Source organism: Malania oleifera, chromosome 6 (genome assembly GCF_029873635.1).
Source record: "Malania oleifera isolate guangnan ecotype guangnan chromosome 6, ASM2987363v1, whole genome shotgun sequence".
Lineage (NCBI taxonomy): Eukaryota > Viridiplantae > Streptophyta > Magnoliopsida > Santalales > Ximeniaceae > Malania > Malania oleifera.
The window spans coordinates 97208682-97233411 of NC_080422.1; the positions used below are offsets into that span (position 1 = coordinate 97208682).

At 38.5% G+C, this 24730-nt stretch overlaps 1 protein-coding gene across 1 annotated transcript; it reads right to left on the reverse strand.

Annotated features, from left to right (window-relative positions):
• Nucleotides 1–173: 173 nt before the first annotated feature.
• Nucleotides 174–23671, reverse strand: LOC131158342 (kinesin-like protein KIN-13B). Its single transcript, XM_058113143.1, has 12 exons — nt 23165–23671; nt 22771–22980; nt 16080–16274; nt 15749–15856; nt 3475–3552; nt 3277–3358; nt 2331–2490; nt 1939–2241; nt 1571–1789; nt 998–1490; nt 844–909; nt 174–764 (listed from the first exon to the last, which is right to left on the reverse strand). The coding sequence occupies exons 1-12, from the start codon at nt 23324–23326 to the stop codon at nt 585–587; spliced, it is 2256 nt and encodes a 751-aa protein (XP_057969126.1). The 5' UTR covers nt 23327–23671; the 3' UTR covers nt 174–584.
• Nucleotides 23672–24730: the final 1059 nt, after the last annotated feature.

Consider the following 24730-nt stretch of genomic DNA (forward strand, 5'->3'; position numbering starts at 1 on the left):
TTAAAGCTTCAGTCTTCATCAAACAAGAAATAATCAAGTAATAGATATCAGTAATCTATAACAAGCTATTCGTGTTTTAGAGAAGCGGGCCATGAAGCAGTACCATTTGCTCAGTACAATGCAAGAAGAACAAAGAAAAAATTGTCAATCTAATTGAATTGAACATAAAATCATAAAGAATTCCCCCCTGAATACTGAAGGCTTATACTATATGTTGAAAATGGCGCCTAAGAAACGACGTTGCTGGAAATTTACAAGCTAGCATTTTAAAATAGTTACATCCGAAGAGGACAGACTTACTATAATTAAATTACACTGCCACAGAGCTATACAAATAACTGGCAATATTTTCTTCTGTAACTCAAAAATGTCACAGCAGCAATTGAGTAAAACAGCAACAATAAATTCACTCCACCACACTCACCCTCCATAGAAATCATCACCCCGAGAAAAAATAATGCAACCAAGCATGAAATCTTGTGAGATACAAAATACATCACACCCCCGCCCCCCAAATGCAGCGTGCTTTTCACGAAGTTCCCTCTATAACTGATCTCTTCCACCAGACGCAGTGGAATAAGAGATTAATCATTAGAAGAAGAAACGAAGACACTATGCTCCCTTAACCGCCTCTGAAAGTGAGCCAAGCGGGTTTGCAGTCGTAAAATTCCTTCAGCCTTTTGAGACAGAATAGCGTTCAATCTAGAGATGTAATCGTCCAAATGATTGCCTGGTTTGTCAGCTTCGGCCAAGAGATTCATCTCCTGCAGAAACAAATAAATCAATATGGAAGTGTTATTGTGGCAGACAGATAGGGCAGACCAAACAGAGATGATCACTGACCTCCCTAACTATATCTATCGTCTCCTCCACTTGTTTTTGGTGAGCAGATACAAGATCTTCCTCTTCCTAAGATCAAGCAAAGCAAGTTTTTACTCCAAGATTTTATTGCTTATGGAAAGGAAATCAATTTTGGAAACATTTACAAGGCTGCTACCTTCAATAAGGCATTCAGATCATCATCTGACTGACAGTCAAAGTCTGGCATATCCTTTTGACTTGTCCAAGCCTCGGTTCTCCTCAACCTGCCATCAATAGCTGATATGTGGTGGGATTCAACCTTTTTGTTCTTCATCCATGATAATATATCTTGTTCATGGGCCTGCTCTGAGTAGTCAAGATCATCTTCAGGTACATCATTCTGACTGCCTCCCTGACCCTTGCAATAATCTGAGTACGAAGATGCAGTCAAATTGCCCTCCGCCCTTCCACTTGGAACTCGATCCACATTAAAAGGCAGAGAGTTTTCTCTAACAGCCTGTTTGGGCCATCCAAAGATTTCTTCGGTGGAAAAATCAGTTATGTTATCCTCAAGGTTTGGCACAATTGGTAAGACTGAAGATAAGGGCAATGCAGTTGAATCTCTAAGGTTTAAGGGCGAAGACAACATGTCCTTCCTGGAGCTGTTCCCTTTTGAAAGACTCTTGACCCTGGATTGCAAATATTCGTCAGCCATTCAAGCAAAAAGAGCATCCATTTCCTGCATCAATTTTGTTGAAAACACATTTACCTGTCAGCGTATCTTAGAGTGTTAATAGTATGCTCACATGATCCTGAGCTTGGTGAAATGCAGGAGATCATAACGGTACGTGATTCGCCCACAAATGAATCTCTAAGAACTTCTGTAAGCTTACTCCCTCTGAAAGGAATATGACCCTGGTCACTGTCAAGAGCTCTAATGCACTCTTTCAAAGCAAGCAAGCTTTTATTAATTTCAGCCCCTTCCATTCTGCAACAAAAATTTAACAATCAATCTCATGGTTCCTAGGCCCCGTCAAGGAAATCTGGTATGCTATTGCTTTGAAAATATATTAATACAAGACTACACCCAGAGGGCTGAGTTTCCCAGGAGACAAACTAAATCCAAACAAGAATAACCTTGTCTGTCTATCATTGTCAGTGGTATCTGCACCGCGTTCACTACCAGCCAGATCTATAAATGAAAGCTTCCCAACAAGTCGAGGAGGCTTCAACTCACTGCCATCAACAGATCTCTTTATTGCAAGCTGAAGTATAGCATGTGACCGGGAGGATTCCTCATTTGCACCAGTTGTACCAGTACTTCTCGAAGCATTGCCTTTCTCAATCAACTCCTTGATTGTCTCAACAGTAGAAACTCTGTGTTCTTGCACACCCACAATGCAGACCTGCTGTTTCCCATCCTCCCTCATGCAAAGCTTTCTGGAGCAGTATATTCCAAATTTAAGGATTTGGCATATTTGCAGACTTTTCTAACATGATTGCAGATTTTTTAATCTAAGACAACATACCTCCGATCATTAAGGAGATCAAAAAGTTTTCCCCCATATATCTCAAAGAAACTGACAAACAGTTGGAAGCCTTGGTTGTGGTATGTGTGGTGCATTAATCTTAAAATATCTTGGGATGCTTTGAGGGGCAATGGCTGCATAGTATAAGTCTTTCCGCTCCCTGACCAAGAAAAAACAATCAGTAAAAGCTTACCTGCAACTATTATAAGTAAAAGAACAAGAAGCAGGATTTAAGATCCAATTGAAAACCTAAAAAGAAAATAAAAGCTACTTAAGGTGCGAGCAAAAAATTCAGACAAAGATGTGCTCATCTTACAAGCCATGTCCAAACACCAAATACTATCAAACATGTGAATTGGATTATATATAAAATGTCCTGTCAATCTGTGTGTTCATACAAGCAAAGGCATGGGGCAAACAGTTGGTAGGATGCAACATTACAGTGAATGGAAAAAGGAAACACAAATTTGATGTAATTTGGTTAATATATAAGAAGATAGGGCCTGGGCATAACTTATAGGAATATTGGACAGATGCAAACAAAAGATTGTTCAAAAAAGAGATTATGAACACCATTAAAAGGGGAACAACCCAAGGCATTCCAGTATTCAAGGATTAACAAATACCATTCTCTATGTTAACAGGAGACAATAATTTGTGACTACCAGTTCTACTTCTTTTTCTTCTTATTTGTTACACTTAACTCTTCACTTCAAATGATATCCAGTTTAATGTGCAAAATCACACCACTTTGGAGTAGTGTGTATCTGTCTGTTGGTTTTAAGTATTCTTCCATTTAATCAACAGAAGATCAAGAAAGTGAATGCGCCATTCATATGCATAGTATGTGTAACAATTCCAGAAACAACTAATGTTCCAATCCTGCCAAATTTTATAGAACAGCCAATTCAAAACTTTTATAGCAGAGAGGACCCAAATTATTTGCCTGTCTGTCCATAAGCAAAGCAAGTTGCTTTTGTTCGATGAAAAAGTATTGGAACTATGGGCTCCACTGTCTCAGAGTAGACCTACAGAACAAAGAAAAAAAAAACAGAAAATGAAGGAAATAAATAGGAGAAAATTAAATCAATTCAGATATAATTGTAAGAAGTAACCAAGCTTCGGCAGTCTCTCATGTTCTCACCTCTTCGTTCGAAACATCTTCATTCAGTACAGCATCAAACAAAAATTCATGTTTCTCAACATATTCTGTCAGGTCAACCTGCAGAAGGTCATGAATTATACACTGGAGAAATAACATTTCACGATCACATGCAACGAACACACAGCACAAACAAAGAGAAAGTACATAAACATGAAGCTGTACTTGTTGAAGATGAAGTCAAAATTGCATCTTCTAACATGACTAAGGCAGAAAACAAAACTAACTCAGGTCTTTGCTTGAGGACACCACTATCAGTGATGGTGAAGCATCAATACATCTTAGCAATATAACAAGTATGGCTAGTTGGGGACAAAAAATTCCTACTAATCATTCACAAAACATTGTATTTCTACAATATTAACAAAGGGACCTCATCCACACAATATATGCCAAAAATATTGATTACCAATCTTGATATCATCCATATGCTGTGCAGGGAAGAAAACTTAACAACGTTAGGCATGCTTAAAGTGCAGATGCAGACCAGAAGCAAAATAAATTAAAATCCCATAGATCTGGGATTTCCTACAAGCAGGGATGGAAGGAAAACTAAATTTTGTGAATCAAGTGATGAAGACAGCCAGAGGCCTCACAAGACTTTTTAATGGTCCCCAAACTCCAAAAAAATTAAACACCTTTCCAGAAACCCCATAAAATCCTGGAAAAAATGAAATTAATCTTAAAATTACAAAGTAGAATCATCAAACTTTACAAAATTCTGACACCATTTTGACAGAAAACAAAAATCACACAAAAGAATGAGAAGCTACTGAAAATAAACACAAATCTTCAAGTAAGCTAACAACTGGTCAGATTTCAGGCCAAAAAAATAATCTGAGTCTTCTAAACAAGACTCTGTGTTTGTTTCGACGACTAGTTTTTTTAAGGAACTAGATTGGACTAGCTATGATAGCTATCCTATTCCATGTTTGCATTGTCATGTACAAAGGACGGGCTAATCATTACCCTCCAAATGATTGATATAACAAAAATAAAAAAATAAAGTGCAGTCGAATCCTTTAATTGCTTAGCTACTCTTGGCCCAACGTGGGACCGGCCAACCTTATACATTATGAATGGGCCAAGCGCCCCCCCCCCCCCCCGGCTCCTCTCTCTTGGTGGTCCTACCCCACACATTTGTTACACCAATCATAGGCTAAAGGTGCTTGGCCAAGTGTCTTTCTAGATGTACATTCTTGTAACTGAGACACATGCCAAATGTCTTCTTGGGCAACCTTGGACAGTTACAATGTTCTTTCTAAATGTGTTATGGAATGAACTTCGATTAACATTGATTTGATTATGAAGATGTCATAGGACTTACTATGAATATCACTGTGATGTTGTGGTGGAAGTAGATAGTTCCCATGGTGGTGTTCTCGAGATATGATGTATGATCATTAGACCCTTGGTTGGTTTCTCGTATGTGAACAAGAATGTTTTAGAGAAATTACTTTTATGGGAATGCCAAGTGAGTGGCCTACCTCCCTTGGTATCCTCGTGTACTAAGTGAGCACCCTGAGAAGAGCTTGGGGGTGAACTCTTAACATCCTTGAGGGGTGTGATGTAGGACAAGAAGGAAGACCTTGGGAAGATCCTTGATGTAGAATAATCGAGAAGAGTAGGGTGAAGGAGTTGTCGGGTTAAGTTAGTAGTTTATTATGTGTTTAGTTTAATTAGTAGAGTATTATATGTATTTGGGGGCTTGTTTGAAGTATTTATGTGTAGTATGGATTTGTTTGTAATTCATGTAGTTTTAGGGGTATGTGTGTAATTTTGTGTTTAGGCTTTCTTGTGTGAAAGCCATGTTGTAAGTTAGTTGATGAATTTGAATTGAATTGAACATGAGTTTCCCCATTGTATCCCCTCTCTCCTCCCTTCCCCTTGCTTCTAATTTCTCCACAGCTGCAGAACCTTGATGCTGGCCCTGCATCATTTGGTATCAGAGCCCAAACACGATTTCCATTCTTCCATTTCAGTCCACCCATTCTCCCTCATTCTTCTCCTCTTCTCTTCTTCTTCTTCTTCTTCCTTTCTCTTTTTCTTCTTCCTTTTCTCTGTTTTGATCTCCTGATCTGTCCATAATCCCCTGCCGCCCAGCAGCATTCTGCCCTCTTCTTCTTCTCTGTTTCTCTTCTCCTTCTCTTAATTCTCTCCCATAATTCTCTCAACTCTCTGATTTCTAAATTCTGTAGCTGTCTCCTCTACTTGCAGCAGTCTCTGTCCAGCATTTCCTCCAATCTTCCATCTTCTTTCTTCTTCTTCATTCTTCCTTCTTGTCTTCTTCTCTCTCTGCTTCCCTTCCATCATTCTCTCTCTGATTTTTCTCTGTTCTGAAATTTCTGTTAAAAAAAAAATGTACTGCAGTTTCTGCACTTCTTCAGAAATTCCAGCCGTGCCCCCATTTGTTCGAACACCATTCTCCAGCAATCATCCTGCAACACCACCCACACCATCAAACACAGTACACCCCAACGCCCCTTCCCCTACAATTTTATCGCCTTCCTATCACCTGAGCATCCTCACGCACCGGCCAAAGGAATTCCAGCCGTCGGCCGGTGATTTTCTTAACACAGTGCCACCACTACTAAACTCCTCATCCCTTGATCTTCCCTCAATGAAAGTTTCATCGCCAGTGGTGCCTCACCGGTGGCACACACACACCACACACCGGCAACCTGTGACTGGGAAACTTCCATAGTGTTCTGCTATTTCCAGTCTCGAGAAAAATTGCTTCAGCCACAAGATTTTGGGTTTTAACCACAATATTTTGACCTGCAAGGAGATATTTGATTGTGGACATAATATATTGCAAGTAAGCGCTATAAATTGCTACAAGGAGCAAGAAATTGCAGCTGCCAGCATCAAAAATCAGGTTTATTGCTAAATTTGTGGTTTCTGCTAGTGAATTTGTTTCATTTCTGCGTGATACTCAAGATTAGAGGTGACTTGAAGATTGTTCTTAAATAATTGAGGGTGAAGTTTGTGGTTTGCATGATTAGATTGAGAATTGTGGATTGTGTAAAGGGCTCTTGGTGATTAATAGTTAAAAGTATATTTAAGTATAAATCCAGCAATATGGTGACAAATTATTGGACAAAGGAATGTCATTTATCATACTTTGGGCACAATTTCAAGCTTTTCAACACCTTTCTCAAGTGTGGAGAAAAGTTTTGCAAAATTATCATTAATGGAAAATGTCCAATGAATGTGGTTTCCATAAGTGGAGTCACTCAAATGCAGCTTCATCTGGAACCTCACCCAGAGCCTTATGTGATATCTTGGGTTGATTAGTATACATGTTTGCGAGAGATGTTTGATCCCTATCCAAATAGGTGAATATTTTGCTAATGTTCGGTGTGATACCTACCTATGAAGATTGGCCATGTACGCCTTCGTTATCCTTGGTTTGATGATTTGGGTGTGACTCACGGACATGAGGGCACACGTCTTCCACTATAATGGAAAAAAAAATCATCTTGAAGCCTGCTCTACCAACCAACCAGGACAAAGAATCTGAAATTATTGATCATGTCAAAGTTACTCAACTTCAAGACACTACAAAGAAGGCAATCAATGTGTATGAGGACATCCAAAGTCCTTCAAACATTCCTATTGTTGAGTTTGCCAGCCCCGATGAGTTCATTGATGCTAATTCTCAAGTCAAGTCTATGGTGCTGCCAATGGAACGTGGTTTCTTGTCTCATTCAAGTTCTAACTTCCGAAGAGTCCAAGTTTGCTTCTCGCTTTTGATCCTCCAACATTTCAAAATCCGAGGCCGAATTTTTTCTAACAAGGGGAGAGTTGATGTAGGACAAGAAGCAAGACCTTGGAAAGATCCTTGCTAAAGAATAATTAAAAAGAGTATGGTTAAGGAATTGTTGGGTTAAGTTAGTAGATCATTATGTGTTTAGCATAATTAGTAGAGTATTATATGTATCTAGGGGCTTGTTTGTTGTATTTGTCTAAATTACAGGTTTTTTTGTAATTCATGTAATTTTTGGGTTATGTGTGTAGTTCTAAGTGTTTATGCTTTCTTATAAATAGTGTGTGAAATCCATGTTGTAAGTTAATCGTCGGAGAATAAAGTCACACAATCCCCCCCAGTTTCTCCTCTATCCTCCTTTCCCCTTCCTTTCTTCTAATTTCTCCATGGCTGCAGAACTTGCATCGGGATGTCTAAAACTTCCATGTGAGATTGGAAGCCAGTGGATGACTCATTGGGGAATGAAGTCGCACAGTAGTCTCAACCCGGAGGTTGTGAGGTACACTCATGTTGACTCAACTCAGCACCCTTGGGTATACTCTTGCAGTGTCGTCTCAACCCTATTTGGACTATCGAGGGTGTTGATCCTTTGTATGTCAAACTTGAGTTGTATAGTCACTTCCCTTAGCTTCGGCTAGTGGATTATAAGTGATTAGTACTATGGCACGATGACTGTGCTGCGAGGGGACAAGAATTGCTCATAGTGCTAGTCGGATGTGAGTTTAACACCCTTATTGTTTGAATCATGGTTCCTGTGGTAATTTTAATCAGGACAAGGTTGTCGTGTTGTAAGACTTGACCATTGACTAGTACATTGGAGTATCTCAATGGATGAGGATAAGTGTTGACTAGACAGGACTTGGTATAGTATTGTCACCACATAGGCGTGACTCCATCACATTTAAGGCAGATTAAGGCAAGGATGATTCCTTGTGGCCTTGAGAAACTACCGCCCCATGGCCTAACATAGCCAAGCCACCTAGCCACCAAAACAAATGCACCATTAAATTATAGAATCCTAAGTGCCACAGTTTACTATGACTTGACCCATACCTCAAGCCTTCATGTCAAGAGCCAAGCTTGTTCAAGGCATTATGTTTGCCTGTGACTGCTTGCCTTGTGTACTTGGGATGGATAACCATCATGTAAATAGTAGAATAAATTTTATGCTTTGAGTATGTTTATGCCTTAGTATAAAGTGGGAATATGACTCCTTAGTCAATTTAATGTTTCCTAGTGTGAGAGCTAAAATAGCATATAATGCTCCTTTAGGGAAGGGTGAGTGTTCATTAATCATTGTAAAACTCACAATCATTTATAAATGTGTTTAGCCTACTTGCTCCCTTGCTAAGTAGATATTGCCTATGAAGGTGTTGTTAATGAATATGTTGCTTCAATGTTCATCACGTGGTTCTCATTTGCTTAGATTATTGTTTATTGCTTCTGCTTACTTTGCATGTTGAGAATGTGTTTTGTGGTTAACCATGGTAAACTTTTGTTGACTTGTCAAACGAGAGTGTTTTAGCTAGTGTCTCACAGGCCTTCACAAGGTGTGAAATCTTCAATCCATGACATTGGTATTAGAGCTTGGTTAATTGTTTCATGAATTTGGTTGCCTTCGTTTTGTGGGATTGTGTTCAATAGCGGCAAAAGACCATGTCAACCAATACTGACAAAATTGAGGCGCTAAAGCCGCAGGCTAATAGGGCCAACAATGTGGCCACGGAGATGGACAAACTTTCTGACCATATTGAGTGGTTACGCTAAGTTGTGGTGGCGTACCATGTATGATGAGATACAAAATGATCTATGTACAGTTGATTGTTGAGCAAACTTGAAGAGAGAGCTCAAGACCAAATTCTTTGCTAAGAATGTTGAGTATAATGCTTGGTGTAAACTATGAGACCTTAAGCACAGTAGTGCAATTAGGGAGTATGTGAAACAATTCGCTACTTTGATGTTGGATATCTAGGATGTGTTAGAGAAAGATAAGTTGTTCCATTTTCTTAAGGGGTTGAAACAACCATGGCAAGGGCAAAACTTCATCAACAGAGAGTCCAACACTTGCCAATTGCACATGCTACAGTGGACTCTTGACTGACTACTCTGGAGAGAGTTCCATAGTGTCCAAAGAGAGTGTCATGGGTGAAAACAATGAAAAATATTTTAAGGAGAGCGAACCCAAAAGTGGGGAGGCAGACACCAAGGCATCAACTTCAAAAGAAACTCCATTGTCTTAGTCTTTCAATACATACAATGATGCTTCTTATGTTGAGGAGGTTGCCAATTGCCCTCACTGATCATCACTCAATGCCCTACAAGCTTTCATCGCAGAGTCACAAAAAGGTGATAAGGATGAGGAGAAACCTCGAGAATGGGTGCAATGCGATTACTCAACGCATTGGAGAGACAGTAGCAAGAACCAAAAGTCACCCAAGCCAAAGGGTTAATGTTTGTAGATCTAATGGGAAGAGCGCCAATGCTATAGTGGAAATCTAGACTACCCATAACTTTGTCATATAGGCAAAAGCATAAACTCAACTTGAACTTAGAGAAGGACTCGGGACGCATGAAAGCAGTTAAGTCCATAACTCAACTTGTCCTAAAAGTGGCCAAGCAAGCAACTGTGAAGCTTGGATAGTGGTGGGGCATGCGAATAAAGGCGATACTAATGTCATTTGCCGGTTCCCTTTGTCTAATGGGAGACTACCCTTGCATGGTGCAATCCATTGTGAAGAAAGGGAACGATGACAAGTTCCTTTTAGCCATGCAGCTTTAGAAGGATTTAACAAGGGGTGAATAGCTATATCTTGGCATGTTGGTGGTAAATGAAGAGGTAGGCCAAGAGCAAGTGCCTACTACCATCTTCAAGGTGTGTTGGATGAATATAAAGTTGTTATCACAAAAAGCTACCTCCCAACTCGCCTCTACAACGGGGTGTAGTGCATAAGATTGAGTTGTTACCATGAGTGAGGCCACCTACAAAAGGCCATACCAAATGATGCCTCCAGAGTAAGTAAAGTTGAGGAAGCAACTTGATAAGTTATTGGAAGCAGCTATATATGTCCTTCCAAAGTACCATTCGAAGCACTAGTGTTGTTTTAGAGAAAACATAATAGAAACATGCAGATGGGTGTGGTCTACCGCATGCACGACAGGGTGAATGTGTGCAACAAGTATCCTATTCCAGTGATTGTTGATTTGTTAGAGCAGCTAAGTCATGTCAAGTACTTCACCAAACTTGACTTGCTGTCAAGCTACTCTCAACTGAGAATAGCAGATGGTGATGAGTTGAAGACTACTCATGTGACACGATACAAGGCATATGAATTCTTGGTAATGCCCGTGGGTTGACAAATGGGTTAGTGACATTCTAAACATTGATGAACCAAGTATTTTCATGAGTACCTCGACAAGTTTGTCGTGGTATACTTGCATGACATTGTCTACAAATCCACTTTGGAGGAACATAAAGAGCATCTAAGAAAAGTGTTCAACAAGCTAAAGGAGGACAACTTTTATATGAAGAAAGAGAAGTGTTCTTTCGCTCAGAGGGGTATCAATTCCTTGGTCATTTGATCGAGCAAGATCGTATCTAGATGGATACAAAGAAGGTAAGATATATTCAAGATTAGAAGGTCCTAACAATTGTGAAGGAACTCCATTCCTTTCTTAGACTAACCAACTATTATCGCAAGCTTGTAGAGGGGTACTTAAGAAGTAACCCATTACCAAAACTTCTTAAAAAGGGTCATAGGTGGAATGGATGGCAAAGTGCCAAGGAATCTTTGACAGCTTGAAGGATGCTATGATGCAAGATCCAATACTTGCTATTCCAAACATTATGAAGCCCTTTGAGGTACAAACAGATGTATCAGACTATGCCCTTGGTGTAGTTTTGTTACAGGACAATCATCCTATTATGTGTGCTTAATGAAGCGAAGTGAAAGTACACAGCTCAAAAGAAGGAGATACTAGCAGTGATACATTGCCTTCACGTGTGGAGGCATTACCTACTTGGTTCAAAGTTTGTACTGAAAACAATTAACTTGGTTGTCAGTCACTTTTTTACACAACCAAAGTTATCAACCAAGTAGGTTCGTTGGCAAAAATTCCTAGCGAAGTTTGATTTCTTATTTGAGCACAAGGCTGGGCAAATGAACCAAGTCACGAATGCACTGAGCAGGAAGGCCGATCTTACAGTCTTTCAAATGGTAACACACTTGACAGTAAGTAAGGTTACCACGACAAGATGGAGCACAAAGTATGCCACTTCTAGTCAGTGCTAATGACATGGTAACAGGCTCTTCTTGGCTTAAGCTGGTGATCTGAGAAAGACATTCCTGAGAGTGTAATGACACCATGTCAAAAGGTTATCCAAGGTGGCATTAACCACACATGAGTGATGAGGTGGTCAAATATACCTAAACTTGTCTCACCTGCCAACAAGACAAGGTGGAACAAAAGACGATCACAAGGTTGTTAGAACCTCTACAAGTACCAAAAAGACTGTGGGAAAATGTATCACTTAACTTCATCACAAAACTACCCAAAGTGGGAGAAGTAGGGTCTATACTTGTGGTTATGGACAGATTTTTGAAGTATGATACTGTTAAATTACCACTTTATCTAAACGCTTAAGCTATTAGGTGATGAGTCAACAATATATATCAAGCTTTAACACTCCCCTACACGTGCAACCTGACAACCATGGAGAGATAAGCATATGATATATAACACCCATGACAGGGAATACAATAATTTTTTAAACACCACATAAAAAACACGGACAATGAGACTAGAACCCAAGATCCTCTGGTAACTAACTCTGATACCGTGTTGAATAATTAAGCAAAATGGAAGACCTAATCACAACGATAGGTCTCTCCCTCCATTTATAATATATGTGAAAGAAAGTACCAATGACCAAAATACCCTTACTAACTCACTTATCAACATAACATTAACACACTAATAATGCTAAATGACTAAGATAACCATCAACACTCCCCCTCAAGCTGAGGTATATATATTATATGCTCTTAACTTGTATTAATTTGACACGAGCACCTTGAAGTAAATAAATCAACAAGCTACATATCAAACTTCACAAGTAGTGGTAATAAGCTTGTGCACATGTTTCCCCCAAACAAAGTGGCAATCAACTTCAATGTGTTTTGTCTGCTCATAGAAGACCAAGTTGGAAGCAATATGAATGGCAACTTAATAATCACACATTAGCTCCACAGATTGAGAATGTGGAAAACATAATTCTTCTAACATGTTTTTCAACCAAACAAGTTCACATGTAGTGTAAGCCATGGCACTATGAGGGAAATGTCTAGAGATGGAATTTCAATTGGGTGGGGGGGGGGAATTGGCAGTGTTTGTGGGTGATTATGGTGTTGTTTATGAAAAATCAACTATAGATTTTGTGTTCCTAAACTAGTAGTGTCACCTAGGAAATTTTCGGAAACTACTCTGACTTCCGGCAACTATTGGCTGTTTTTTAGGGCTATATGTTGCTAGAAATTCTTTTATAATGGTAGACATGCGGTGGATTTAGGGTTTTAGGCTTGGCTCTTCATGGTGGTTGTGACAATTAGTGTTTAGGTCTCAGATCATGCTCTAATGCCATGTTAGATTAGCACTTTACCTAAAATATTAAGCTATTAGGTCATGGAGCAACAAATGTTTATCAAGCTTTAACAGATGCTTTCATACCGCACCAAAGTATTGAGGAGACAACACAATTGTTCTTCAAGCATATCATGAACTATTGGGGTGTTCCCCAAAACAATGTCAATGATCAAGACTCAAGATTCACAAGAAACTTCCGTAAAGAACATTTTAGATTCCTCGATTACAACTTGACACCTCTTCAAACTACCACCCATAGACAGTTGGATAGATAAAGAGATTCAACGGTCTACTATAGGAGTACTTGCACCATTTCGCCACCGCCAATTTGAAGAATTGGATGCAGACATGGCATAGTTATGTTTCAATGCCCAAAAGAGTTCAACAACTCACAAAAGTCCTTTTGAACTTGTTACAAGCCAACAACCATTGTTACCTCACATAGTAGAATCGTAGATGAGTTATACAGAGGAAAGAGTCTAAAAGCATACATCTTCATCAAAGAATGGATACAAAATACAGAGATTGCCTATGCTTACCTATAAAAAAATTCCAAACAGATAAAGAAGTGGAAGATGAGGGGGGAATGAAGACTGTTGCACTTAACATAGGTGACTTAGTGCTTGTTAAGCTCCATCTAGAAAAGATCAAGTCACTCCAAGCGACCTAGGAGACTACTTCATAAATATGAAGGACCAGCCCCCATCTTGGCTAAAACCGAGAAGACCTCTTACTAGGTTGATCCGCCGGCTTGGATGGAAGTGCATCTGGTGTTTCATGTCAGTTGCCTCAAGCCATCCAATGCCAACACTAAAGATCCAAGCAAAAGTTAGTCAACCAAAGCACCATTGAAGATAGCACAACCTGACAAAAGAGAAATTGAAGTAATCCTCGTAGGCAAAGAATTCAAATCATCAAGGAAGACGCAACACGAGTTCTTAGTGAGCTAGAAAGACCGTGGAGATGAAGAAATCAACTAGATGTCAGCAGAAGACGTAGACTATCATTTGTGGACAAAGTTGAAGAGTACTTAGTGTGAAGGCCTATGAAGATGTCAACCACGTAAGTGCAGGAGAATGTAACGATCCAAACATGTTTAGGGCATTATGCTTGGCTTGTGATCACTTGCTTTTGTGTATATGGGATTGGTAACCATCATGTAAATAGTAGTATAGTTTTATGCTTTGAGTATGTTTCCTTGGTCAATTTGATGTTTCCTAGAGTTAGAGCTAAAACAACATTTAAAGCTCTTTAGGGAAGGGTGAGTGTTCATCAATCATTGTAAAAGTCAATAGCATTTGTAAATGTGTTTAACCTACTTGTCTCCCTCACTAAACACACATTGCCTATGGAGGTGTTAATGAATTGGATTGCTTTGATGTTTACCTCGTGATTCTCATTTGCTTACTGCTTTCGCTTACTTTACATGTTAAAAATGTGTTCTTGTGTTTAACCGCAATATACTTTGGCTAACTAGTTAAGCAAGAGTGCTTTAACTAGTGTTGCATGACCCTTCACAAGGTGTGAAGTTTTCAGCCCATGACACTTTGCAATGCTAGCCAAGTGTTGTAGCTAAGGCCCTCCCTCTTGGCAAGTCCTACCCATACATTTGTTGCAGATGCTTAGCCTAGCCTAACATAGCCAAGCCACCAAAACAAGCTTAACCTAGCCTAGCCTAACCCAGTAACCAAAACAAATCTCATCCCACCCTCCCCCATGGGAATCCTAATTATAGGACCAATTTGACATCACTACTTTGGATTGTTGGACATCAATGCCCCCATAATATAGTATTATAATTATACTCAAAATAATGTATTACAAATAAAAATGAAAGCAATATTATTATGTCATAATAATATAATATAATGGTTAGGATTTGGAATCATATTGCTGCCAATTACTTTGGTGCATTGGATTATGAAATGTTGAATTTTATTAATTTATGATTTATTGAAAGTTTGAAGACATCGATTCAATTAGTTACATATCTACAAAAATTTTTTGTGTTGAAAATATAATTATTCTTCATATATTGTTTATACATATGTCAAAGGTAAACGTCATCTTCTTAAAATGCATGCCATGATTCCCACATCGAACCAAATGTTGACATGGACAACCTATGACCATTCCTAGAAATCTGACGGTGCAAACCAAACAAAGACATTCCTATTTGGCAAGTATCGCATACTTAGGAATGAGACTCCCAGAAATGTCATTCTGAATATATTTAATTCCACAATCCAAATGCCCCCTTATATTATAGCAGCCTAAGGGCCATGTTTGTATTGTAACTTGACCCATGCCTCAAGCCTTCACAATGCAAGCCGATTGCTGCCTCACCTTGGCCAACACAAATGTGTTGGGAAATGAGCAAACTACCATCAATCCATTGAAGGGGTACTTACCAGGGTCACTTATTTTCTTTATTTGCAACTCAACTTAGCGCTTACTATAGGAACATTTACCAAAGCCACAATCAATAGAAGTTGATAAAGCTTAGAAAAAAGAATATCTTCCACAAGACGCTGACACACATGTTTTGCCTCAACATAAATGGGAATGAGAAAAAAAAAATTATAATATTTCCATTAAATGATAACAAATTTTTATGATATTTCAATTGTAATGACAATGAGAACATGGAAACGACTAGAAGTAACAGCAAGGTTATAAACTCAATGGAAACAACTGAAACAAAAATACCATATGATATTGAGGGAAAAAATAAATTACTGAACATCTAGCTTTCCCTCTGATAAAAGCATGAAAACACAGAACATAAGGCTATATCCAAGCAGAATGTTAGCATCCATAGCAATCAATATTCAGAAAATTCCTCACCTTGAGTTTTGTTTCATGAACTGTGAGAGAATTAATATTTGGCTCTATGGTTATAATGTCTTCCTCTTTTTTAGCTATTTCCCTTTTGTTTAGTGGTCTCTTACGCACCTGCATTAAAATAATTGCTTGCGCAGTTGCGCTTTATTAGTATGTGAAAGTGACAAACCCTTTCATAGGAAACAGAGCACAATTTTTTTCTAGGCTTTGCCACTAGAAGTTTCATAAACCACTTCCAGCCATGTTTGATTGATGTCATAATTTGTCCAAGGAAATAAAATCCAGAATAATGCAGTAAAAAAACAAAAATTATTCCAGCAGTGAGGAGACATACCACAACTTTGATCTTAGCAACATTACTAGCCTTCTCTTTATCTGCTGAAAAACTTTTAAGAAGGATATTCTCTGGCAAACCGCGGGCTTTGTTGGTTAGTTTGTTGGTAAAGAGATGTGGATCAGAGTCATCAAAGCTTTTACCACGACCAGGCTGATGAAATGACAACACACGATATGCACCAGAAACAGGCATCTGACAACAGTTCACAAACAAAATCAGCGGAACAAGTTATGCAACACTAAAGACAAGCAAGGCTCTTAAAATTTTCCCTTCGTAGTATGAGAATATCAATTTTTTTCAAGGCTGAATAAAGGTACGCAAGTTTGAGTTACAAATTTCTAGGGCAGAGGCTGAGGTAGGTTGTTTCGATTCTCTTAGATTATTTTAAAATTGATGAAATATATCACACATTATAAATTGAAATGTATGGTGAGGAAAGCTAGAAACGCTGACCATTTCTAATCTCCTAAGGATTGTCAACAAGGATCCTAGATTATGGAGCAGAATTTGCCATTTTTGTACATAACCTGAATCGGCAAAAAGCTCTTAAGCTGTATAATTTAAATTAATGGTACCCTTCACCACTTAAAAAAGATAAATAAATAGTTGAGAGTACAAAAGGCCTAGAGAATAAATCGGCATCTTTGACTCGGGGAACATTCAAAGATCTACGTGATAGGATTTGAACTTAGGAATGCAAGATCATTGAGCAGCCTCTGACTGCACAGAATTGAATGATCAGAATTGTGATTGTTTGGCCTCTAGTTTCCTATGATATTGCCTTTTGTGAAGTTGGGATCATTGGATTCTGGAATTAAATTCCATTTCAAAATGTATGGATGTATACATCAACCATATTTTGGATTGGGTACTTAGGCCTCAATTTTTCAATTATGATTTGAAAGCTCAAATTCCAAGCACCCAAACACATGAAAGTAATTGAGTAAAGAAACAAAACCTCCAGAACCAGTGAAACAGGATGTTGACGTTGCAAAACAGAGTCTATCAAAATCAAATTTTTTTTTATACTCTTTCTTGTGTACTTGTGTCTATTTCTGTTTTCTAAAGTCTATCATATATTTTTTAAAAATTAAAAATCAAAAAAGCAAAAACAAAAACAAAAAAACAAAAACAGAAATATGAGCTAAGTTATCAGAAAGCGTATCTAAATTTAGATGTGTTGGCTTATTTCCTTCCATGTGGAGGAAAGCCCAAGTGGGCTTTATTAAAAGCCCAAAGCTCAACACTTTAGTGTGATAACCTAAAGGAAGTTATAAAAAGGGAGAGGAGAAGAGAGGAGCCATCACTTCTCAAAAGAAAGAAAGAAAAACGTGATTTTTCTCATGCTACCCAGGTTTCATCAAGACTCCGATCCCACTTCGTCTGTGATTCGATCAAGCTGAAATTTGGAGAAGAGGTTCACGACTCAAGGAGTTACAATCTGAATGGTGGAGATCAAATTTTGAGCTCGGGAGTTGGGACTTTTGCCCGTGAACAATAACCGCGATTTTGGTATACTCTCAAATTCTCTTTGTATTTGCCAAAATTATTGATATCTTGATGAGATATATTTGTAACCTCTAATTGCGATTAGAGAAGACTTGGTGTACCCATTATTTGGTTGATAGTGGAGGTTTTAACTGGATTAGGTCCCGTGGTTTTTCTTCCTCACACTGGGGAAGTTTTCCACATAAAAAATTGCTTGTGTTCTTGTAACTTGGTGTGATTGATTATTTTTCCTATTACTTTCAGCACGTATAAAAGTAAAGAAACACTATATTTGCTTGCATATAGGGAGAAGAATTATTCCGCTGTGGTTGTTTGTTGGTATCTCTCCCAACAAAGTGGTATCAAAGCCCAGTTGACAAATTGTCAGATTAGCAGTTTGAGTTATGGAAGCAAATACAAGTAGAATGATTAATCTCAATGGTTCAAATTATCACATATGGAAAGAAAAAATGGAGGATCTTCTTTACGTGAAAGATTATTACCTATCGGTGTTTAGTGCTGAAAAATCAGTAAAAAAGTCAAATGTGGAATGGACTTTGTTACATCGACAGGTATGTGGGTATATCAGGCAGTGAATAGATGATAATGTTTTGAACCATTTTAGTGGAGAGACAAATGCGCGTTCTCTATGGAGTAAGCTTGAACAGTTATATGCTAGAAAGACTGAAAATAATAAGTTGTTTCTGATTAAACAAATGATGGCTTTGAGGTACCGGGATGAGACTCAAGGAATTATTAATCAGTTGGCTAGGATGAGTATTAAGTTTGATGATGAGATACAAGGGTTATGGTTGCTTGGTTCATTACCGAACTCGTGGGAAACGCTCAGAACTTCACTGACTAACTCCGCTCCATAAGGTGTAATCACAATGGATATGGCCAAGAGCTATTTGCTAAATGAAGAGATGAGAAGAAAAACACAGAGATCTTCTTCATAATCAGAGATCTTGGTTACAGAAAAGAGGAGAAGAAGTAAGAGCAGAGGTCCGAAGAACAGAGATAACAGCACAAGCAAGTCCAACAAGCTTGCAAATGTTGAGTGTCATCATTGCGAGAAAATGGGACACATCAAGAAATATTGCAGTCAATTGAAGAAAGAAAACAAGAATGAGAAAGGGAAGGGAACGAAGAATGGAGATGACAAAGATGGTGATGATAGAGTTGCTACCACCACTCCTGCAGAATTCCTCATTGTTTATGATGATGAGATGATAAATGTTACATACCATGAGACCAGTTGGGTGATTGACAGCGGTGCCTCCATTCATGCTACATCTCGGAAGAATTTCTTTACATCCTATAGATCTGGTGACTTTGGAACAGTAAAGATGGGAAATGATGGCTTGGTTAAAGTCATTAGAATTGGGGATGTGTATCTGAAGACAAATAATGGCACGAGTTTAGTTCTTAGAGATGTGAAGCATATTCCTGACATTCATTTAAATTTGATTTCAACAGGTAAACTTGATGACAAAGGGTACTGCAGCACTTTCAATGATGGCCAGTGGAAGCTCATCAAGGGTGCTATGGTTGTGGCTCGAGGCATGAAGCACTCTGCATTGTACGTTCAGCAAGCAAAGATCTCCAATGACATAGTTAATGCGATGGAGGATAATGGTACAATAGAATTGTGGCACAAGAGACTGGCTCACATGAGTGAGAAAAGATTAGCTCTACTGGGGAAGAAAAGTCTACTATGTGGACTAAAAAGTACACTTCTGAAAAGGTGTACTCATTGTTTGTCAGGGAAACAAAGCATAGTTTCCTTCAAGAATTCCCCTCATTCGAGAAAGTCAGAGATACTGGATTTGGTACATTCGGATGTGTGTGGCCCTATGAAGACGAGAACACTTGGTGGCTCCAGATACTTTGTGACCTTCATAGGTGATCATTCAAGGAAGTTGTGGGTATATACCTTGAAGTCAAAAGACCAAGTGTTGGCTGAGTTCAAGCAATTTCAAGCCCTAGTTGAGAGACAGACTGGGAAGAAGTTGAAGTGCATTCGGACTGATAACGGTAGAGAGTATTTTGGTCCATTTGATGAGTATTGCAGACAACAGGGCATTCGGCATCAAAAGACTCCTCCAAAAACTCCTCAATTGAATGGCATAGCGGAAAGGACGAACAGAACACTGGTTAAGAGAGTGAGATGTTTGCTTTCACAAGCCCGGTTGCCAAAATCCTTTTGGGGGGAGGCATTGAGCACTGTTGTTCATGTATTGAATCTTACACCCTGTGTTCCTCTACAGTTTGATGTGCCAAACCGAGTTTGGACAGGTAAGGATGTTTCCTATAACACTTGTGTGTTTTTTGGTGCAAAGCATTTGTGCATATTTCAAAAGATGAAAGGTCCAAACTTGATGAGAAAACATGACAGTGTATATTCCTTGGCTATGGTCAAGATGAGTTTGGATACAAGCTTTATGATTCAGTTGAGAAGAAAATTGTGAAAAGCAGAGATGTCGTGTTTGTAGAAGACCAGACGATTCAGGATATTGAGAAGGCAGAGAAATCTATGTCTCAGCAGGGTGACAGTTTGACAAATGTGGATCCAATTCCTTTGAATAATTTCCCATCTCAGGTTGAGAATGATGTTCAGGATGACCACCAGGGTAGAGGTGATGTGGACGTTCCCTTACAAGTTCTGGAAGATGTTGAGACTAATGAGCAGTTGACAGTGCCAGAGATTCCACCAGGGATTCCATCCAGGAGGTCAGCCAGAGACCGACATCCTTCCACTCGGTATTCAGTAGAATAGTGTGTGTTATTGACTGACGAGGGAGAACCCCAGTGTTTTGTAGAAGCCATGGAAGATGAACACAAGACAGAGTGGGTTGAGGCCATGCAAGATAAGATGCAGTCATCGGATGATAACCACACCTTTGAGTTAGTGAAACTACCTAAAGGAAAAAGAGCTTTGGAGAACAAGTGGATTTACAAGAAGAAGCCAAATAAGTTCTCTTCACAGCCACGGTACAAATCTAGACTGGTTGTAAAAGGGTTCAGTCAAAGAAAAGGTATGGACTTTGATGAGATCTTCTCTCCAATTGTAAAGATGTCATCGATCCGTACAGTACTCGGCTTAGCAACTAGTCTTTACTTGGAAGTTGAGTTTATGGATGTGAAAACTGCCTTCCTTCATGGTGATTTGGAGGAAAAGATTTATATGAAGCAGCCAGAGGGTTTCAGAGTGAAAGGGAAAGGGGATTATGTGTGCAAGTTGAAGAAAAGCCTATATGGTTTGAAACAAGCGCCGAGACGGTGATATAAAAAGTTTGAGTCTGTTATGGGAGAGCAAGGCTACAAGAAGACAACTTCAGATCACTGCGTACTTGTTTAGAAATTCTCTGATGATGATTTTATTTTCTTACTGCTTCATGTGGATGACCAGCTGATTGTTGGCAAGAATGCTTCAAGAATTGACCAGTTGAAGAAGAAATTGAGTAAGTCATTTGCTATGAAGGATTGGGGGTCAGCAAGGAAAATTCTTGGCATAAGAATCAGTCGTGACAGTAGTGCCAAGAACTCAAATTTGTCACATGAGGAATACATTGAGAGAGTGCTTTAGAGGTTCAATATGGACAAAGCTAAAGTAGTTAGCTCTCCTCTTGCTACCCACTTCAGACTAAGTACAAAAGAATGTCCTTCTACAAATAAGGAAAAGGAAGACATGGAAAGAGCTCCTTACGCCTCAGCAGTAGGAAGTATGATGTATGCAATGGTTTGCACAAGACCAGATATAGTCTATGCAGTTGGTGTAGTTAGCCGATTATTGTCAAATCCGAGAAGAGAGCACTAGAATGCAGTGAAGTGGATCATGAGGTATTTTCGAGACACTTCTAGTTTGAGACTTGGTTTGGGAAACGGACAATCATTGTTAGTTGGTTACACAGATGTAGATATGACTAGGGATGTGGATACTCATAAGTTTACTTCGGGCTATTTGATAACTTTTGCAGGTGGGGCTATAGTTTGGCGATCGAGACTTCAGAAGTGTATTACTCTTTCTACAACAAAGGCAGAGTTCATTGCAGCAATAGAAGCGACTAAAGAGTTGCTATGGGCAAAGAAGTTCTTGAGAGAACTTGGTTTCAAGCAGCAGAGGTATGTGTTGCTTTGTGATAACCAGAGTGCTATTCATCTTACTAAAAATTTCAGTTTCCATGCAAGATCGAAGCACATTGATGTACAATACCATTGGATCAGAGATGCATTGAACGATAAGTTACTTGAACTTGAGAAGGTTCACACTGATGATAATGGTTCTGATATGTTAACAAAGACACTACCAAAGGAGAAGCTTAAAGTTTGTTGTTCGATCGCCGGGATGGCGATTCCCTCCACATAGTTGGAAAAGGGGAGATTTGTTAGATTAATTCCTTCCATGTGGAGGAAAGCCCAAGTGGGCTTTATTAAAAGCCCAAAGCTCAGCTCTTAAGTGTGATAACCTAAAGGAAGTTATAAAAAGAGACGGGAGAAGGGAGGAGCTGTCACTTCTCAAAAGAAAGAGAGAAAAATGTGATTTTTCTCATGCTGCACAGATTTCATCAAGACTCCAATCCCACTTCGTCTGTGGTTTGATCGATCTAAAATTTGGAGGAGAGGTTCACGACTCAAGGAGCTACAATCTGAACGGTGGAAATCAGATTTTGAGCTCAAGAGTTAGGATTTTTGTCCATGAACAGTAACCGCAATTTTGGTATATTCTCTCCAATTCTCTTTGTATTTGTCAAGATCGTTGATATCTTGATGAGATATATTTTTAGCCTCTAATTGCGATTAAAGAAGACTTGGTGTACCCATTATTTGGTTGATAGTGAAGATTTTAACTGAATTAGGTTCCATGGTTTTTCTTCCTCACGCTGGGGAAGTTTTCCACGTAAAAAACTATTTGTGTTCTTTTGACTTGATGTGATTGATTATTTTTCCTATTATTTTCAGCATGTAACATTATATTTGCTTGCATATAGGGGGAATAATTATTCCGCTTGTGGTTGTTTGTTGATATCTCTCCTAACAAGATAAAACTATGAAACTCGATAATAGATGTGATTATGTGAATTATCATTTTAAATTTGAAGATGTCTGCCGACAAAAATAAATAAACTACAAGAAATCCATTGAAACTTCAAAACAAAAAAAATTGCTTCTACTTCGACTAACAAAAATGAGAACTGACCTCTGAAAGTAGCTCGGTATCCAGAGAATGCAGATCCAGCAGCCCAGGGCTGAATTCTTTGGGCGACACATCGTCGTCGATCTTCCTCGTACTCGACGACCGAGAACAAACCGGCAGCGTCGAAGAATCCGACGACAGCTCATTACCGCTCCTCTGCCCATTCCTGCCCAATCTCGATCCCTGAACTCCTCCGCCATAGAACCCAAAATCCTGCCAATGATTCAACCAACACAACGCACCCGCAGATACACACTCACACATTAGCAACGTAAGTACGAAATGCGCTCAACATACGGATTAAAGAAACGCCGAAAATAGAGAGAGAGAGAGAGAGAGAGAGAGAGAGAGAGAGAGAGAGAGAGAGAGAGAGAGAGTATCTATGCGTGATCGACACCTGCAGAGCAGGAATTGCGGCACTAGAAGACTGGAGGTGATGAAGACCAGCTGATTGAAGCCACCGGCTATTGGAAGACACTTCCAGAAAATTGTCGGAGTACTGACGCTGGTGGTGCGCCGTCGCGCCAGATCTCCCAGCCTGCCTCCCCACCACATTCATCTTCCTCTGTCTCTCGCTCTCTCTCGTTCTCTACACAAGTTTCAGAAGCAAATGACAATGGCGTCCGTCCGTACAGAGAGCAGTAAATGGGATTGCGAGAGCTGTAGACAGAGAGAGAAACTCGGTAAATGGAGGTCGTTGCGATTGTTCTCCGAAAGCAAAAGCTTTTTCGTTTTCAAAAAACAGTATTGTTTTGAGACTTTGAAAATTGAAAGTTTGCCCGGGGGCATCCCTCGAGGTTGTTCTTGTTCTAAACTTCTAAGCTCTGCTTCACAGAGGACTGCGACGCGAGCGTGGCAGGAAACCGAACCGCGGCGCGTGTCTCACTGAGCCCCAGGAAGAGAAGACGACAATTGAGTAGACGCAACCCTGAATAATTAACATTTATATCAAAGTTAACTGTAGATTAATCTCTGCTACTAATTGAGATTAGACTGGACAGTTTTTAATCAATCTTTATTTTAAAATTATTTTCAAAAACAAATATCCCACACTTGCTTTTTATATATATTATTTTTTTTATTTATCCACTATTTTGTACATATTATAATATCACATGTACGGTAAATAAAAATATATAAAGTAACCAGCTAAGTAGAGGCATTTGGTAAAGTTATGTGTTAAGCGCTATAAAATGAAATCAAATCTGATTTTGTTAACTAGTTTTGAATAAAATTTGAATAGGCCAAAGAGTCTAAAATTTGAATTATTTTAACTCTTTGATATTTAATTTATAAATATGTGATGAAATTAATGAATAATTGTAAAAGCTCAAGTTTTTAATTAACATAAATAATATTTCCTTATTATATACTTAATTAATAATTATAAATAAATATATATATACATTTTATTGTTGTATTAAAAAAATTATTATTTTAATTTTAATCACTTGGGTATTGAGTTTTTTGTCATTTTTATTTTTTATAAGAAATATAATTGGAAAAAGATACCTCTAAATCTGAATCAAACATGTTTCAATGTTTTATTCTGTCAAAAGAATTTTAAAAAAATTCAGAATTGTCACCAAAGATTTTAATGTCTAACTAATTCACTTATTTAGTGAACCAATTCAAATACAATCACAAGCGTCCCCTAAAAGACACATATTACTATTGAGATTTCAAAACGAACCTCTAAATAAAGGTTGTGTCTAAATTGGTTCATTGAATAAATAAACTAGTTAGACATCAAAGTCTTTGATGATAACTTTGAATTTTCTTAAAATTCCTTCAATATTCGTGTTCAAAGTTCTCTTTCTCAGTTTTGTCCCTCATCTAAAATAGGAAAGACAAAAAACTCATTACCCAAGTGATTAAAATAATGAATTTTATTTTTGTACAACCATAAATTATATAATTTGTATTTGTAATTATTAATTATATGACAATAAAATATTACTTT